The sequence below is a fragment of the Tachysurus vachellii genome, chromosome 13, assembly GCF_030014155.1.
Source record: "Tachysurus vachellii isolate PV-2020 chromosome 13, HZAU_Pvac_v1, whole genome shotgun sequence".
NCBI lineage: Eukaryota > Metazoa > Chordata > Actinopteri > Siluriformes > Bagridae > Tachysurus > Tachysurus vachellii.
In genome coordinates, this window is record NC_083472.1 from 6,229,627 (window position 1) to 6,247,500 (window position 17,874).

Consider the following 17,874-nt stretch of genomic DNA (forward strand, 5'->3'; position numbering starts at 1 on the left):
CCTCTTATGTGCAGTCCTTATGTCTGCCTTGTAGATGTTGTAGGTATGTTTCAGTGTTTATATTATTCCTGTAAAATACCCTTTGGTTCTGTTTTTTGGACACTTGAACAATGATGCATCTAAGTAGAACTTCCCCTGGTCTAACACCTGGGCATGTTGTCAATAGATTCCTTGTTCTTTTGGCTTGCTGTTATATTCATTAATGCATTCGATGCTTATCTTTGTTAACTGCTTTATCCTGGTCAGGGTCACAGGTTCACAGATCTGGAGCCAGCCCAGGGCATCAACCTCACAAACATGCACACACTCAATCTCAGGGGCAAAACAGAATTGAAATATACCTACAGGTGTGTAGTTAGGAGATAGAAGGACATAGAAACCCCTCATAAACACGAGGAGAGCATGCAAAAGTCTTCACAGACTACATTAATGTTACTTGAGCACTTTATGGAGTATAGAGAAATGGATGGATGGAATGTAACAAACATCTCATAAATATTTGAAGATGCATGGCAATGCTTAATGCTACTGAGGTCTTTACCAATCCCAGCACACTACTGTCAGGTCAAGAAGTACTGTACTAAATTGCATAAAAGATTTGTACATTTTTAGGTCCTCTTTTCACATCATTTCATTTAGTGTTGCCATGGAGATGCGCGCGCGCCCATAAACGCGCATGCGCCGTACCGTGGTTCGTGTATTATTTAAAAAGAAAAAAAAAAAAAAAAAAAAAAGTCTGCTTCCTTTTCAGGGCGCCTATGTGTGAAAGTGTGTGAATATGTGTGAGAGCGTGTTGGCGTTTGCCGAAAGAGGGCTTTTGCTCTCATTACAGACTGGATACGTGCAACAACAGCTCCAGACCGCGTTGAGTGTCTTTGTTGACGGTATCGAGCCGCACCAGTTTGGTTAGCGAGCGGGTCTCAGTGTTGTGATTAAAGCGTCCACGGTGTTAGAAGGCTTTAGGTTCACGCCTTTCCTCTATTGTCTGTGCTGCTGAAACAAACTCAACCTCACTAGAGAGGAGAAAAGAGCTGCTCGGGCGGCTGTTTCAGGGTTGTTGTTGTGTTTTTCTTTTTGACTCGGAAGAAAAACTGCAGCTGTTGATTTGGAAAATTCTCTTCATCTCATCTCATTTTCTTGTCCTCGGTCACCACTCTGTTGCTCTCCTCATCCAGCAAAGCCTACAGGTCAGTTGGTGTTTATTATTATTATTATTATTATTATTATTATTATTATTATTATTATTATTATTATTATTCCCATCTGCTGGAGGTTTAACACCTCGAACAAGTGCTTGATCTTTTTTTTCCTTTTCTCTCTGTACTGTTTTGCAAATATTGTCTTCTATAATCTCATAACCTCTGTCTCTTCCTGTGTATTTTACCAATATTGAGTTCTCTCTTGTCTGTCTTCATCCGTGTACGACTTCATTTATGCTTAATACACAATGTAGTCATTTGAAGAACATTTAAAATGGGCACATTGTGCAGGATATTAAGTATGTAGAAGGGCTTGGCCTCCACACAGCTGTCCCAGTTATGCTGTCTCAAGTGGCCCTGTTAAAGCTTCAGTGTCTCGTTGAGACCGAGAATATTAGCTCTCAAGTGGTCCACTGGGTTTTGGTAATGGTCCGGTATTCGCAGTAAATTCCCAGTAAATTCCCAGTAATGTAGACTACGCTACAGTAAAATGGCACGCCGTGTCCTCTTGAGTGCAGTCAGCATGTCAGGATGGAGGAAGGGAGTGTGTCAATCAGGCTGTGGATTGACCCCCCCAGTGCACAGTGGTTAACTGGGACCATGGGGATGTAATGGCTTTGTGTCTCTTTTATAACAGGTTCTTGAACGGTTTTTACTTGTGCTGAGCAGTTGTACAGTAGATCACAATGTTCGTTGTTAATGATGGTTCGCGTGGATGCGTCACAATATCAGTTCAGCTCATGAAAAGCACATGTAAGCATCATTTGTTATGAGTTGAAATATGATTTCATGGTTGTAGTTGCTTTGTCGTCTACAGGTCCATAACTGTCCTCGTTGGATTCTGTATACGCTTATGAACTGTTATTGATGTATGAAAATGTAATCATTTTTGGTTGGTGCAACAGGTAACTTGTCGTCTCACATGCTCCATGGTCCTCAGTTCAAATCTGAACTGCTAATGTTTTGCTTGCTCTTTCCATTATCCATTTGGCATTTAGGTGTTGACTCAATTTTCAAGTTACCGTCGTGCTTCGATTTATATTCCTGTTATCATCAGATATCACTCCTTACAGCTAGCTGTACACCAGATTTCTTGTTACCATGTATCCAACATTTTGGATCCAACATGACATTTTATTTTTTCAAAGTCTTAACTGTTGTGTGTCATTGAAGTTTTGCAATGTATGAATGTTAATTTCTTTATATTCCTATGTGTAGATCATCAATTGTGACAATAATCTACATCTTAAATCTAATTTAAGACCTAACTCATTGGTGTATAATTTGATTTATGAAGCAGGAGGAGCAGTAGATGAAATGTATTTCAGTGTCAAGTATTTTTTTTAAATTGAAAATTAAAAAAATAAATAAATTGTGATGATACTCAAGATTTGTTTGTTTCCTGTCTCCCAAAAATATGCTGGCAAGAGCGAATGAGTGTAAAGGTATATTCCAATTGGTTTTTTATTTATTCATTTTTGTTTAAAAAAACAATAGTTTTCTTTATTATTAAAAGATAATGGAACATATTTAAAAAATCCCTCCAGTCAAATAGGCAATTATTCAAATACTGGTTGTCTTCTGGTGTCAAAAAAAGGCCCAGTGTGGTTTATTTGGAGCTGATTTGAATTAATGAACAAGAGATGGATTTAGTCGCGCTGGCCTCAGAAGGTCACTTCCTCCTTCTCTGCACAAAGCGCACACTCTGACCTCACTGGCACTCCGGCAAGTTCCAATCAAATCCCACAGCCTGCAACGTCCCACGCAGTCAGCCGTGTTATTACAGATCAGCTTTGTACCGCTAATCAGCAGAGGTCTTGAGAGTGAAATACAGACACTAATATTTTGATTGGTAACCGAAGGCTCTCCTTTATAAGATTAGACACAAGTCATAGTTAACAGCATCTTTACAGCATGACTGCTGAGAGATTATTAGTTTGTTGGTTTGTTTTTTTATTCTTCCAAAGGATTTTTTTTATTTTTATGTATTTAGATGCTCAGCCCTGTCATTTACAGTGGGGTTTCCCCTGCTTTTTCCTTTGCTCAGAAAGGGCTTTTATGCCTTTTTAAAGATTCTGTGGTGAAATGCTCTTGATTTAGACTTTTTTCTGCCCTGGTTAGTGGTATTTACAGTAGCACAATCCTGTCACTTTGTTTACCCTTTACATACAGCGCGAATGCCGCCACCTTTCAAGCGTGCAATGGTTTAGAAAACAGGCTTGGCTTTGATTATTTCATCGCTTGCAGCAGCTCCAGTGTGCCTCACTTGCACATGGTTTCTTGATTGTCTTCAATTGAAATCCACCCTCGTAGGCAGAGTGTAAACAGGATGAATGCTGCATTTCGTGTACGTCCTCTGGGCCTTTGACATTGGCAGATGGCGGGACAAGCTGACGTCGATCCTGTGATGTGCCACACTCCTAATCAAGACTTCATTCAAATGTTGCACCAGCAAAATGAAGACAAATGTATTAAAAGAATGCAGCTTACAGGGGCACAACTACAGGGTGGAAGCTGTGCCATGCTAACTTCACGTCCACGGCTTGTATATATGACGTAAAATCTTCAAGCACAGGGCAGCTGAACTGTTACTGGAATGAATGTTCTTCCAAAATATATTCAGACATAATACAGCAGCTCATGGAATGATGAGAGTTAAGGGCCTTGCTCAAGGGCCCCACAGTGTCAGCTTGGCCATGCTGGGGATTCAACCCTGACTTAAGCACTTGATTTACTGTTCAGTTTTGTTTCATTGCTGTGAAAGCATCATTCAAAACTTTTACTGAACCCTTATGCCACTCATCATAGAAATGTTTCATTACAAGATAAAATTCTTCTTGCAAACATGGCAAAGTGGAGTCCGAGCATGCAGGCAGAACTGTTCACACAGTATACCATGGCCATCCGATTTTTTCATTTGTCAGCGTTTTGCAAATGGCTGACTTATTAGCTATCAAAATAATTAACACTAGCCTCAATGGAAACTGCATCGCTAACAAATGAATAATGCCATTGGGGAAAACCGGAGAAACCTTGGTCATTACTTCATTCGTCCACAAAGGTTCTCATTTTTAATGCTTATTTCTTGCTCCGAGCTTCTGACACTTATGACCAAACTGACCGGATAATAAGTTAAGTAATTTTAGGTGATTTAATTGAAGAACTTTGTGGTAAGTAAAATCTTGGCTGTCAGTCAAACGACCACTTCCTGTAAAAGTAGGATGTTTTTCGCGGTTAGTGAAGCAAAGTATCATACTGTAATGGAAGCTTGAGAGACTTGCTACACCTTCCTGTCATTGCTTTGCTATACCATCTTGTTTAAAACTCTTTACATCCAGCACACCGGGTACTACAACATTTTATAGAATAGTGTAACCCCAAGTCGGTGGCCTGATTTCTGTGGCTTTCTATGAACTCGTTTTGAACGTATGTGGATTGTTTTTGGACTTTATCTAACCTACTGTGATTTTCTCTGGTCCTGAATGCCCAGAATGATGTGAAATCTAATTTTATTAAGTCAAGTGCATTAAGTCATTGATTATTATGAGTCAGTATCAGTGGTGTTGTTTTTTTGCCCAGCTGTTTGTAGCTTTTCACTGTTGTGTAGCTCAAGTCCCAGATCTGTAGCCACTCAGGGTGGAGTAAAGTTGGCCAACTCAGCTGTTTTTGTCAACTATCTGTCACAAAACATCACAAAACCCAGCTCTCATCCTTAGATACTTTTTTTAGTTCCTGGAATCCTCTTGTTTTGACTTTTTAAGCTCCTTTTCGCCAGCTCGATATTCCCTGGATTACTCGTAGTGTCGAGGAGATCTGGAGGGAGATGGATGAGCTTCTCTGGCCAGAAGGAAGTGTGATCAGAGAGCCAGAGAGAGAGAGCGAGAGCTGTGCTGGGTAAGAGTACAGCAGAGCGAAGCAGAGGCAGAGAAATGGAGAGGTTGGATGGGAATAATTACTGAGGCCAGGGATACGCTGTGGGCTCAAACTGCACGTCTTCCTTCCAGTTTCTATTTCTGCTTCACTAAAGCTCAACTCGTTTCAGCCTCGCATGTTTACACTTCTTCATGTTTGTACTTCAGTTCAATTCGAAATGTGCGTTTCATAAAAGGGTTAGTATTTCAATGTGGATTATTATGCAAATGTTTTATGCTGCATCTACTGAATCTAGCATGTGACAAAGAAAAGAAGGAAGGAAAAAATCCCCCAAAAAGCAATATCATAAACACATTTTTATTTTTATTTTGGCCATATAAAGAAATGCTATACAGGAAACACCTGTTATCAGGTCTACATGAATGTTTAGTTTCTTTATTATGTTAAAAACTTTTAATGGAAAAGATGAAGAGTGACAAGAAGCATTTTCCACCAAGTTTAAGACATCAAATCAGTTACCTCTGCTTCCTGTTAGTTTTTTTCTTTTTATCATATTGCTTAAAAGACATGAAATTACTTCTAAAATAAGTTTATTATTGCACAATTTTCCATGCTAGACTTTCTGTGACGCATTATTTCGTCATGCTGCACAGCGCAATACTAACTACATATTCTGTGTATAATTAGACATTTTGTCTTCTTAAGAGAACAAGATCCACACAAAACCTTTATCCATGTTATTTAAAACAGTTTCTATTTGTAGATTTCTTACTCGACCCTATTCATTTGTGTTAATTTTTTCTATTCAGCTCTTTCTAGCACACTGATTTTTCTTTTATTTTAATTTAATTTATTCACCTTCGCTATTTTTTTCCAAAATGTAGCTTTTATTTTTATGCCTTTGCCTTGTGTTGTTGAAGCATCATATCATTGGGTTGGATGTTCATCCGTTTGAGATTTTTTTGTTATTGTGATCTCTCAAAAGCCACTAATTGTCTGTCTGTAAGATTAAAATTGAAAACTGATCAGAAGGAGCAGATAAACTGATTCAGATCCACACAGCCTCAAGGTCACAGCAAGGTCAAATGTAGTAGTGAAGTGGTTCACTCGCTTCCTGGTGCCGGAGTCATCCTCATCGACAACACTGTCTGTGTTCAGTTCTTGTCTTATTTCATGAATAACGTTTTTAATCTATTTGCTATCCAGCAACAAAACAATACAACATTTAATAAGCACCAGTAAGAAATTATTTAGATTTAGAGAAAAAAAAGATGTGATCTTAAAATCTGGCATGAATAAAAATTTCTGAAAGTCAGACCTATTGTCATTCATCAAGCTCTACACACATTGGCATAGTTACTAAAATGAACCAATAAATTTAATAAACAAATGTCAATAAAACTCAATTCCTAGTGGATTTCCAGTGGATTTATAATTCAACTGATTGTGACACTAATGGCAGGCAGGTATCATTAATTACACAATACTATGCTGTACTTGTACACACATGTAGAGAGTTGTTGTTAGGCAAGTTTCAAAATGTTTTGAAATGTGAACATACTTCAAATGAACAACACTTTTTCCCCCAAGGATAACGCAATCTCACTTTTATACGCTGGCTGAAAAATCTGCAAATCCCACCTCTGAGCCCTCTATTTAAAGGTACTATAGAAAAATAAACATCCATTGTGCTAATGTTTTACAGCATAGTAAAAGGCAAGGCAGTTATAATGTAAATAAATTGTAATCTTGACACAATAACCTCATTGTTACGTCTCGGTTCGTCCTGGACTTTATACTCTATCCCATTGCTTTGCATACAAACGCTACTTTTCCCCGTAGTGCTAAAAGTCCTAGCTGTTTGTCCTGCTGTGCATATAGCTGTGAGTAAAATGCCTCTAATCCTCAGCTTTTCTCTCTGAGCACCTGCTGCTGAATCACGAAAGTCTTTTCTGAAGCACAACAGAATCTGAATCCTGTCTAGTTTATTGGCTTGAAACGCAAAAGTAGTCCGTCTCACGGCTGCAGAAGGCTGTAACATCTGCCCTGCCTGCTGTTCTCTTGTAAGCTGCACACTTAATGCTTCAGTATTGGAGGGTTACGCTTCATTCATGTGGATTTAAAGTTTTCGTGATTTTTCTAAAACCTTTTGTAGAGTACAGAATAAAAAAAAGTCTGAACTGGTTTCTCTATTGTAGCGTAAGTAGAAGATGATAAACGTGTATTTTTTCCCTCCACATTTACCAGTCTAATCTCTGTAGTCTGATAAGTAGACAAAATTTAAGTGCCTTATAGCTAGAACATAGGTGATGTAAAGCCCAATTCCATGTTTCAGTTATTGACATCGGTTGTCTTGGCTACGCAGTGGTAGCAAACCTAAGCTAGTTAATACACACTAATAGAAATAAAAAATCTTCTTAAGCAATCGGTGTCTTCACATCATGCATAAAAGGTCTAATTCAACTCTGGTTAGCATCTTTACATTGTCTTTATATCCGGTAGGTGACTTATCTAGAGCAGGAGGATTATTTGACAGCTTAGCGTCTTTATTTGTTTTTGTTTCCACATGTCAAGATGTCTGTCGGTCATCAGTGCACGCTACTTTCTCCTCTAGGAAAAGTTATCCCATTATCAGCGCAGTGCAGCAGACGGAAGAATTCAGGAACATGGTTTTACGTCATGACGAATGCGCATGGAGAACACGACCGTGTCTGCTCACCATATATATTTATATGTATTTATTGAATTATTTTGGTGCTAATAGACACAGTAAGGTTTCTCACCTCCTTTGTGTCTCACAACGTTCCCCTGACACTCGTATGACGAATGATGTCATCAGCTAAAACATACTACACCCACTTCCAGCTGCAGACACAAGTACTAGTTACGTTCACATTAACAGTAATCATGGTATAGTTCCAGTGCAGCCGAACTCTCAGAACCTCTTACAGGTAGCCATGGGTTCAGTACCGCCGTTTGCTTCCCGAGCCACATGACTGCTTTCACGTTACCGGTTTCACTTTTACTGTGCTCTGTTTCAAACTGCCAGTGTAAAAGCCCCCAAAGTTACACCACTGAGGTGTGTCACACTATCAAGTGAAACCTAGCAACATACCCCATGATTTATTTTTATTTCTTTTTTTCTTGCAGTAAGGAAACCCTTGTGTGGTCCAGACTCCCAGACTTCTGATTTGTTCTTCTCCTGTCTCTCAGTTCCAGGTATATCTGAGCTGCAGACGACACAAAATTGATTTAACATCATTGATTGTTCTTTAACTGACTCTCTGGTTGTGCAAGTCTTAAATGAAACAGTGTTTGTTTTGCTAAATGTACACCAGCCCAAACTATTTTAAGGTAGGTTTGTATGTAGTTAATTAAAGGAACTGAGCATGTACATGAGTAAGAGCGAGAATGCTCGGTGACCAGGGGTCAGCGTGCTCATGGCCTGTGTGCTCACACTGAGGGGAAAAATCATACAGACAATACAGACGCTTTATTGGAGCGTAGACCTTATCATTTTATGAAGGTGAGCCTTTTTTAAATGAATGAATGATTTTTTTTATTATAAACGGACCCCTTTTTTAACCCTGAAAAAGAAAAATGAAACACGTGTGGTGAATTTTTTTTTTTTTTGCATGCTTGTAAATATGTATTATGTGTATTACGTATTATGTATTACGTGTCTTAAAGATTAACTGACAAAATGCAACAGCTGCTTCCAGGAGTAAATATGTTTTCTCTTCTCAGTTCAGGGATACAAGTCAGGTCTTGTCCTTGGTTATCACACATACTCTACTCTCACATACACTGCGCTGGAATATTCCTTAAAGTGGCCAAGTGTGTGAATTATATTCACTCTGTTACTTATTTAGTTGAAAGGAGCAGACAGGCAGGCAGGCAGACGGATGGACAGCCAGACTGAAAGACAGAGGCATGGACGGAGAGACAGGGAGGCAGACGGTTAGACAGACGGGCAGACAGACAAACAGACAAAGCTAAAGCCACATTTGTCTTGTATCTTTACTGATTTTACTTTCACTCAGGATATTGGTGAATATAATCTAGAGGAAATCATTTACTTCACCCAGAGACAGGCTGACTTCATCCCACAGAGGCAGAGAAGTAAATATACCCCGTAATGAGACTTGCACAGCTAGACCAGATAAGATGACTCCGGAAATAATAATAAGAATTTGTTAATGGCTGTAATTAGTCCCAGTGGTTTGGACGTCTCTGTCGAGGTGCAACACTTCGGTGTCGTATTGCACTGTCAGATGTTCACATATTAAACACTAAATGCATTTCAACAGATTCCATAATAATACAGCTAATGTTGTGAAAGTAAATAAACAGTTAAGCTGAATCAAGCCTGAAATAAAGATGAGGTATATTTTTAAACAGTGTTTTTTAATGTATTAAAAAAAGCATAGTATCTTATCAGCAGTATCAATGCATTTCATCTGGGGTTTTTTAAAGTATGTTATGCTATTATGATAACGGTTTGTATTTGCCTGCAGTTTTCCTCTCTCAAAGATGATGATATTAATTCATATGAAGTGCTTGTCTGTGTGTTCTGCTGGTTCAGCTTGTTTTTGAGAAGACACAAAGGACATCGCTGGACGTGTAAACAGCTGCGGGTGCAGATCCCGCCATCCTACAGCGCCTATCTGGCTGCATGTCGTGTCTCCATTCTCATATTGAATCTAACTTCCTGGTTCCTCATGTCGCCCACAGGGACTCACTCACTCTCTTTCCTTTTCTGTTCTTTTTCTGATAAACACACTAGCAAATAAAGTCAGGCTCAAAATTTCTGGTCCTCTTTGCATGACCCAGAACACTGATCTCTTGATATGCTACCTCTTCAGGAAACATTGAGACTGATGCTGCATCTCTCTCTCTCTCTCTCTCTCTCTCTCTCTCTCTGTGTCATTACATTCTCTATTGACAAGAGCATTCTTATCTGCTTCCTACATGGTCCTTTAATCAGGCTTTTTTGTATTCTTTTTTTTTTTTATGAGACCCACTAAACAGGTTGACACCCAGCTTGTACATGCCGATGCGTCTCACCCACTTGTCTGTTCACTTGTTCCGCACACAAAGATCTGCTACAAAATCCATTTCCCTTCAAATCCTCTTCCTGTGAACGCATTCGATCCGTACCATGTGTGTAGAACCGGGTTCATCTGATCGCACTGGAGGCACACAGAAGCGCTTGTGTGCGCTGAGCAGACAAGGAGAAAAGCTTTGGCTCTTCTGGAATTTTCCATGAATTTTTCATCCAGATGAATCAAGTCTCATTGGACAGCACACACGCATTGAGTTGCCTCGTGTGTGCAGCCTTTCTTAAAAAGAGCTGCGATGAAAAGTGCTCTTGTGCTAGATTGGGCCCTGAACATGCATTCCTCAAGTGATGATATCATTTTTATGGGGTACATGTCTGGGCACACCCCACACTGTTTCACAAAAAAGAATGAGATTTCACTTCGATTATTTACCACAGACACAAATGTCAAGACGATATTTCTCCAAACTGACAGTTCGCGTTCTTTTGCAAATTGCAGCACCCTGCTTTTTGTTGTGGCGCACAATTTTTTTTCCCTCTCTTTTTATTTCAAGGTGTTTTCATGCGATTGCATCATATTTTTTTCCCCTCTCCAATGACGTCCGTGTGTCTCTGCACATTGATTATATTTTTAGGTTAAAGAGCTTTCAGACACCGATGACTGTTTAACAGCTTAAAGGAAAAATCCACCTCGAGCGACTCGCATTTCAATATTTATAACTACAGTAAGCTCTTTAGTGGCATTGGAGTTGACATTTTGAGTTTCAAAATTTTCAACCTCTTTTCACTAGAACGGTTTCCTCCCTCACCCACAAATGGCTTTCAGCTACACACTGATTCTGGCACCAGTGAGATTTAAGTCCTTGCTTAATCTTTACTTGAACGCTTTCAACACCAAAATGAACACCGTCGTACTTGTCATTTTGTAGTAAAGCTGAATTGTATTCTGGGACTTTGAGTCCATCATTTGCACCAACTGCGTCACTGCTTCTACATTCTCTGTAATGTGAGGTTGAACTGTGCTAGAAAATAGTGAGTGAGAAAAGAAGCTCTTTGTTTAAGGTCCAGGAAGGAAACCTAAAAGTGATCGTCCTTCTAACTGTGCTGTGACGTCACCCTATGATGTCATTTGTATCCAAAAAAAACATTCAGTAGCAGGCAACAAATTAGCAGCACCACCACCTTTAAACAGGATATGGAGGGGATATGGTTAAGGTTTTTGGCCTCCAATGCCCCTTTCCACCAGAAAGAACCGGGACCAACTCGCCAGTGGAACCAACTTCGAACCAGCACCAGCACTAGCTCTGAACCAGCTGGTTGGAAGTTGATTCCAATGGCGAGCCTTCTAAGAACCGGTTTGCCTTTCCATGGGCTAGAGAGCCATCACAGAGCCAAGTCTTACATCACTGTATACAACGTTATACAACAGCGTTAGCGTAGCAGCGGCAAACACAAACAATGGCGGATGTTGCTTTACTGTTAATGCTCATGGCTTTGCGAACCTACATTGGCATTCAAACGCGGCGAATCCTTTAAAAATTATTTAAAAATGGCGTTAACGACATTCTCTTTTGTCTTGTTGGTCACAGTAACCCCGTCCCAGCCCCTGACACAAGCGGTTCTTAAGTCTAGACCAGCAATGTTTTGGTGCTACTTAAGAACCATGTATCCTGGTTCAGAGCCGGTACTTGTGTGTCGAAAAAGCAATAGCTGATTTTAAATTAGGCTCTGGGTCTGAACCAGCACTCAAACTGCCTTGGGGGAAAAGGGGCACAATCTGCCAAGGACCTTAACTCTCAATTACTCAGCTGTATAAATGAGAGAAATGTAAGTAGCTCTGGATAAAAGCTTCTGCCAAATGCTGTGAATGTAAATAATTCAATATAAAGATATTTGTATCTTTTAAGCTTGTGTATTAGTTGAATGCAGGGGAGGCAGAGATGGAGGTAGCAGAGATGAAGATGTTGAGGTTCTCTTTAGGAGTGACGAGGATGGACAGGATTAGGAACGAGCACATCAGAGTTGCTCAGGTTGGCTGTTTTAGGGACGAGGTCAGAGAGGTTAGATTGAGATGGTTTGGATATGTACAGAGGAGGGAGATGGTTATATTGGTAGAAGGATGTTTGAGATGGAGCTGCCAGGTAAGAGGTCAAGAGGAAGGCCAAAGAGGAGATATATGAATGTGTTAAATGAGGACATGTCACGTGGACGTTGTAAAAGTGTTGCTGTGCACTGACAGGCTTAATGGTTGAACGCGTGTGCTTTGTGCAAGTACGCGTACGTCTGTTTCCTCTCTGCAGTGGAATGCCACAGATGGTGAAGTGGCAATCGGAGCTGAGAGAGTCCTGTCATACGAAACTGAAATGCAGCTGAAGAATCCGTGGTGTTAAACACGCCCCTTGTCCTCATCATCACTGGCCATAAGGCTTATGATGAGCTGCTCTCACAAGGAGAGTCAGACTGCTGAACACATTTCAGTAGATACATGAGTTGAGGAGTACATCAGCTTTGAGGAAGACTAGGAAAGAACTGTTCTTTGACAAAAACACCATGATTTGTTGACATTGTGAAGTTAACTGTGATATTAGATGAATGATATTGCTTTACTGTGTAACTACAGATGGTGACAAATTAAAGGACTATGTAGCGATTGCTTCGAGATTCTGAAGTTTGTCCAAAGCTTAGTGAGGGTGGAGCCTTAAACTGGTCAATTTGTTGTGCTTCGGCTCAGCCAGCATTCCTGCAGTTTTAAAAGCTGCCAGTTTGGTGCTTCTTCTTTTCTGAGGCCTGACAAAGCGTTTTATTCAGCTGGCTACTAACTGTCTGAACTTTCGACTTGTCTCCCTTCAGGCCTGTCAGCATGCGTCCTGTCTTTTAATGATTCATGCTGTTCCTGTCCAGTCCATGTAAAATTAGGCCATTGGAACAGCAGAGGAAGAGTGTGTTTTTAAAAGGAAGTGGCTTATATGCTCTGACTGTAAAGGCTTCTGTGTACAGGAGCTGCGGTCGGCGTTTCAAGCCCACACCCATCCCATAATGTTCAGGGTGCACTAACAACAAGAACGTTGCTCTGAGCAACACAGGAAGTGAGGTCATACTATAAAACTCGTAGCATCAGACAATATCTATGGCCGTGGACCTTTTGTGTGTTATGTATTTTATGTTTATCAAATGGATTTTTGAAATTTCAGCTGCCAAAACTCTATAGTTCAAAATATAGCTGTAAATATTTATATATATATATATATATATATATATATATATATATATATATATATATATATATATATATAAATTCAGTGTCTCTGTGTCTCTTTCTCTCCATATTGTTGTGTGTCTCTCTCTCTCGCTGTATCTCTGTGTCTCTTTCTCTCCGTATCTCTGTTTGTCTCTTCCTCTCCATATCTGTGTGTGTCTCTCTGTGTCTGTATGTGTGTGCCAAAAGGACTGACAAATCGATTTTTGCCTAATTAGTATTTCAGAGAAACAGTAAGCAACTTCCTGTTGTCACTGCACTGTTTTCTGGAAGTGTCAGGGCTACACGAACAAGACGTGCTGTGGCTAAGATTTAAAGGGAATTTTCACCAGTGCTATTTGGAACTGTTCAGTCATTGTCATCTGTGCATCCTGTGTTTTTCTTATGAATGTTATTAAATGAGAACTAATTTAGTTTGGTTTCAGAGATGGATTTCCACATCCGCTTCTCTTTTCGTGTTGCGTCGTGGTGCAGCCGCAGTAGGCAGATGTGTAACTGTGGTGTAGTGAAAAATATTTCGGTGTTCTTTTTGCCTTTTATAGTAAGCTGACGTGGTGCGTGTGCATGTGTGTGTGATGATGATATTATGGATTGCGGTTTTAGACAGTGCTGCTCCTGCTGTGCATTTCACCCTTGTTTAGAAACAAACTTTGATGCTTTGCTTAGCTGCACACGCTGCATCGCTCTGCTCTTAAACGCTCCAGTTCCTGTCTGAGGCATCGGAAAATCTGCAGCCGACACTTCCTCTTCGAAAGTGTTTGGGCTTCCTGTTATTAAGCTGCTCATGCTTTATATGCACGCTCATTTTTGAACGATTGGTCGGTTTGATCAGTTAATTCTGGGAGGGACTTGACGGCTTCATATGCGTCTCCGGCGTCTTATTTTTTTGTTCGTTTTTGAATACAGATTAAAGTGTCTCAAAACCTCACACAGTGCAATGAGGGTGTGACTAAAGAGGTCATGCTGGTAGGTAGTCATTTTGAAGGTTTTTTCATTCTTGCATCAGCTTTTTTTCCTGTTTCTGTAGCGTTTTTGATTGTTTTATATCTGTGTGATATTCTGTTTGTAGGTTCTAGATACACTTGAAGGTGGATGGTGTAGCTTCAGCGCTGATGGTGTTTCTCAACCTGCTGGGACACTGAGAGGATATTCTCCTTCCCTCTCTCCCTCTTTCCTTACTTCCTTTCACCCACTTCATTATGTCTGCCATACAGGTGAGAACACAAACAAACGAGTGGGAATAAATTAGCTTGAGCTGCCTAGCGTAGATATGGCTAGTCAAGCGTTAGCTGCTGCAGTTACTGCACACCTGAGATCTTTTTTTAAAAATTATTTATTTAAACACTTTTAAATGGAAATAAAATGTCTTCAGATTATTTTCGGGTCTTAGAAGTTTTTTTAATCTATCTGCATAATTATAGCTGAAAGATGACCAAGTTATTGTTTATTTAAATAAAATGATTTATCAGAATTTTGCAGCCAAGTTAGAAAGACAGTGAGCATTTTGCCATCTTACATTAAAAACCTTTTTACATTAAGTATAAATAAAGATGGTAGCGATTCAGTAGCCCGTGCTGGTGTCGAGTCGATAACACAAAATGGTAAATAAGGTATAGTTTTGTGTTGGTTACTTGTTTTAGTTTTGTAGCACTTTAAATAAAGAATTTTGTTTTTAATGATTAAATATTTAATTTAACTTCATTAAGTAAAACCTTTTAAAGATAAAGATATGGGCTGGGCATCAGTGTCAGTTAAAGCTGAGTCTTGGGCAAAGTATCAAGCACATTCTTAAATGTTAACTAGAACCAAATAGAAAGTTATCACTTGTTAACAGAATGTCATCAAAATCCAGAAAAAATCTTTAAGACAGTCTTTAGATTAGATTAATTATTTTAAAATGTTTATTTTGCCAAAATGGTGGTTGATTATATTTAATTAAGTTTAGAAAAATAGTGATTAGTCTAGCAGTGTTGTGTGTGTGTGTGTGTGTGTGTGTGTTATTGTCCACTGGCCACACGTGATTTTTGTGTCCACTGACTGAGTGACATCGCTTCATTTCCTCTCATTTAGACAATCTGGCCTCCGGGCACGGAGTGTGTGGCCCGGTACAACTTCACCGGCATGACTGACCAGGATCTGCCCCTGTGTAAAGGAGACGTCATCACCATTATAGGAGTCACTAAGGTGTGTCCTTACCACTTGTGTGTGTGTTCGTCAGTTTTCTCCCTTACTGGACCTACTGCTAGGTTCTCTCAGTAAATCTTACTGAAATAACACCTTTTTTTATTATTATTATTTTTTTTTTTTTAATAACAGGACCCAAACTGGTACAAAGCCAAAAACACAGTGGGACGAGAAGGGACCATCCCAGCAAACTACGTCCAGAAGAGAGAAGGGGTGAAGTCCGGCGGGAAGCTCAGCCTCATGCCGTAAGTAATGATATACTAGGATGAGGTGAGCTTTAGGGCCATGAGGACAAAATTCACTTTTTATACTCTGCAGTGCACGTAATGACTGATTTGATAAACCTTTAACTCATCCTATAGAATAAGAGCTTTAAATACAGCTTAACTTTCTGTTTTTATTAATGTAGTATATAAAAAGATAAGTTTGCCACAAAATCGATGTTTATTACTTACTGTATATGCCATAATAGTTTTAGGTAACTAGTTTGTTTTTATATATATATATATATATATATATATATATATATATATATATATATATATATATATATAATATAGTGTATCGTGTGCAGCATAAGAAATAAAATAAAAGGCCAATATTAGAAAAAGGAAAGCCTTACTGTAGTGAAAAATAATCATCAGCATCAGAATTGACGTTTGTGATAATAATGCTGTTATCTTCAGTTTCTGTGGTTTCTGAAACTGAAATACTCTTACTCATATTATGGATTATTTTACTTTGTACTATATATTATGCGTGTGCATATGTTGTGTTGTGTGTGTCCATTTACCATGGGCAAGTTATATTTGGCTCATACGGTCGTGATATCATCGATGTCCTCTTACTTGAGTCAAGCTCATAACACACACGTTTTTCTGATAGCGTCTCCTGCACTCACTCTCACTGCCTCATTTAAATCAGCACTCTGCGGTTTTAAAGGAAAACAAAGCAGGCAGTTATAAATAGCCCTCTTTAGATTAATTATGGTAATGGAAAAAAATACACAGCCAGTCGAATTTCTGATATGCAAAGCTACACGTGGGTCTTGAGATGGGAGAACGTCAGAAAGAGTTCAGCCATCATTCTGCAATAACTGTCTGTCAGTACAGCAGGGAGGCATGAGCCAAGCTCATCTACTCCAAAGATTTGATTGGTGAAATATGAACCGCTTTGAAACTTCGCTGTTCCTTCCATCCATCCAGGAGTTTTATGGTGAATGTAGCGGACAAAAGTGCTTGATTTTGCTGCAACTTTTTACTTTTTATTTTTTACTTTGTAGAGTCAGAGTAGAGCTGGTGTAGAGTCAGAGTAGAGCTGGTGTAGAGTCAGAGTAGAGCTGGTGTAGAGTCAGAGTAGAGCTGGTGTAGAGTCAGAGTAGAGCTGGTGTAGAGTCAGAGTAGAGCTGGTGTAGAGTCAGAGTAGAGCTGGTGTAGAGTCAGAGTAGAGTCAGGGTTGAGTTAGTGTAGAGTTAGTTTGCTGTCAGAATAGACAGTGTAGATTTTCCTGCTTTTTATCTGTGGAAAAACACTGGAGAAACTGCAAACACAGGTTTCTTCTTCTTTTTTTTTAAATTCCTACCAATGAAGAGACGAATGTAATTACTTTCTTTCTGAAACTCAGAGCGATTTGGTTGAATTCAAGTGACACATCTTGGCCCAAATCCACAGAAAATCTGTCATTTTAAAAAATTGCTTGATTTTGTGTTTATTTCTATGATCGCAATCTCATCAAATCCTGGTGAGAGAATAACCATCTAGCTTTTTTATAAACTCCAGGCGAAAGTTAAGGCAATGCTGAATGAGTTGTTTTGCAGGTGATGATTTAAAACGTTAGCATTTTAAAATAGACATTGCTTGAGTTTGTGTATTTTTAAGCAGGATGGATCAGTCTAAAGCCCTACAGCAACATATACAATATATATATTTTACCAATAAAAATAATTAAAGGAAATTAGCAGTCAGTCTGAAAATTCTAATTAATTGGAACTATAAATGATAAGATGTATGATGTCATACTTTATAAAAATTATTTTAAACCGTGTAATTATTTGCATATTTTTTGCCCTATATTTAATAATATTGATGTAGACAAGAATTTGTTTTTAATTATTTTACAGCGTTAATTCATGAGTTTCTCCTTAAAGAATGACCGCCCTAATCCACATGGAGGTGGTCTGATGTGAAGTAGACAGCCATTATCAACCCCAAAGTTATTCTTCTTTATTTAATATTACAATATATTATTATTACTATTACAATATAATAATTACTGACACACATCCTTAAAGGTTACAGAAA

General features: G+C 39.0%; 1 protein-coding gene across 4 annotated transcripts in view; it reads left to right on the top strand.

The window, feature by feature from the left end:
- The first annotated feature begins 754 nt into the window (after positions 1–754).
- Positions 755–17,874, top strand: part of csk (C-terminal Src kinase) — a 31,677-nt gene continuing 14,557 nt past the window's right edge. The window contains exons 1-5 of one of the 4 annotated variants that reach the window (XM_060885077.1): positions 755–1,187; positions 8,223–8,291; positions 14,460–14,604; positions 15,461–15,574; positions 15,707–15,819. In XM_060885077.1, coding sequence (XP_060741060.1) covers positions 14,590–14,604; positions 15,461–15,574; positions 15,707–15,819 — 242 coding nt within the window. In that variant the 5' untranslated portion in view covers positions 755–1,187; positions 8,223–8,291; positions 14,460–14,589. Of the gene's footprint in view, positions 1,188–8,222; positions 8,292–14,102; positions 14,357–14,459; positions 14,605–15,460; positions 15,575–15,706; positions 15,820–17,874 lie in introns of those variants that run through there. The other 3 variants (XM_060885075.1, XM_060885074.1, XM_060885073.1) reach the window with 3 other exon arrangements.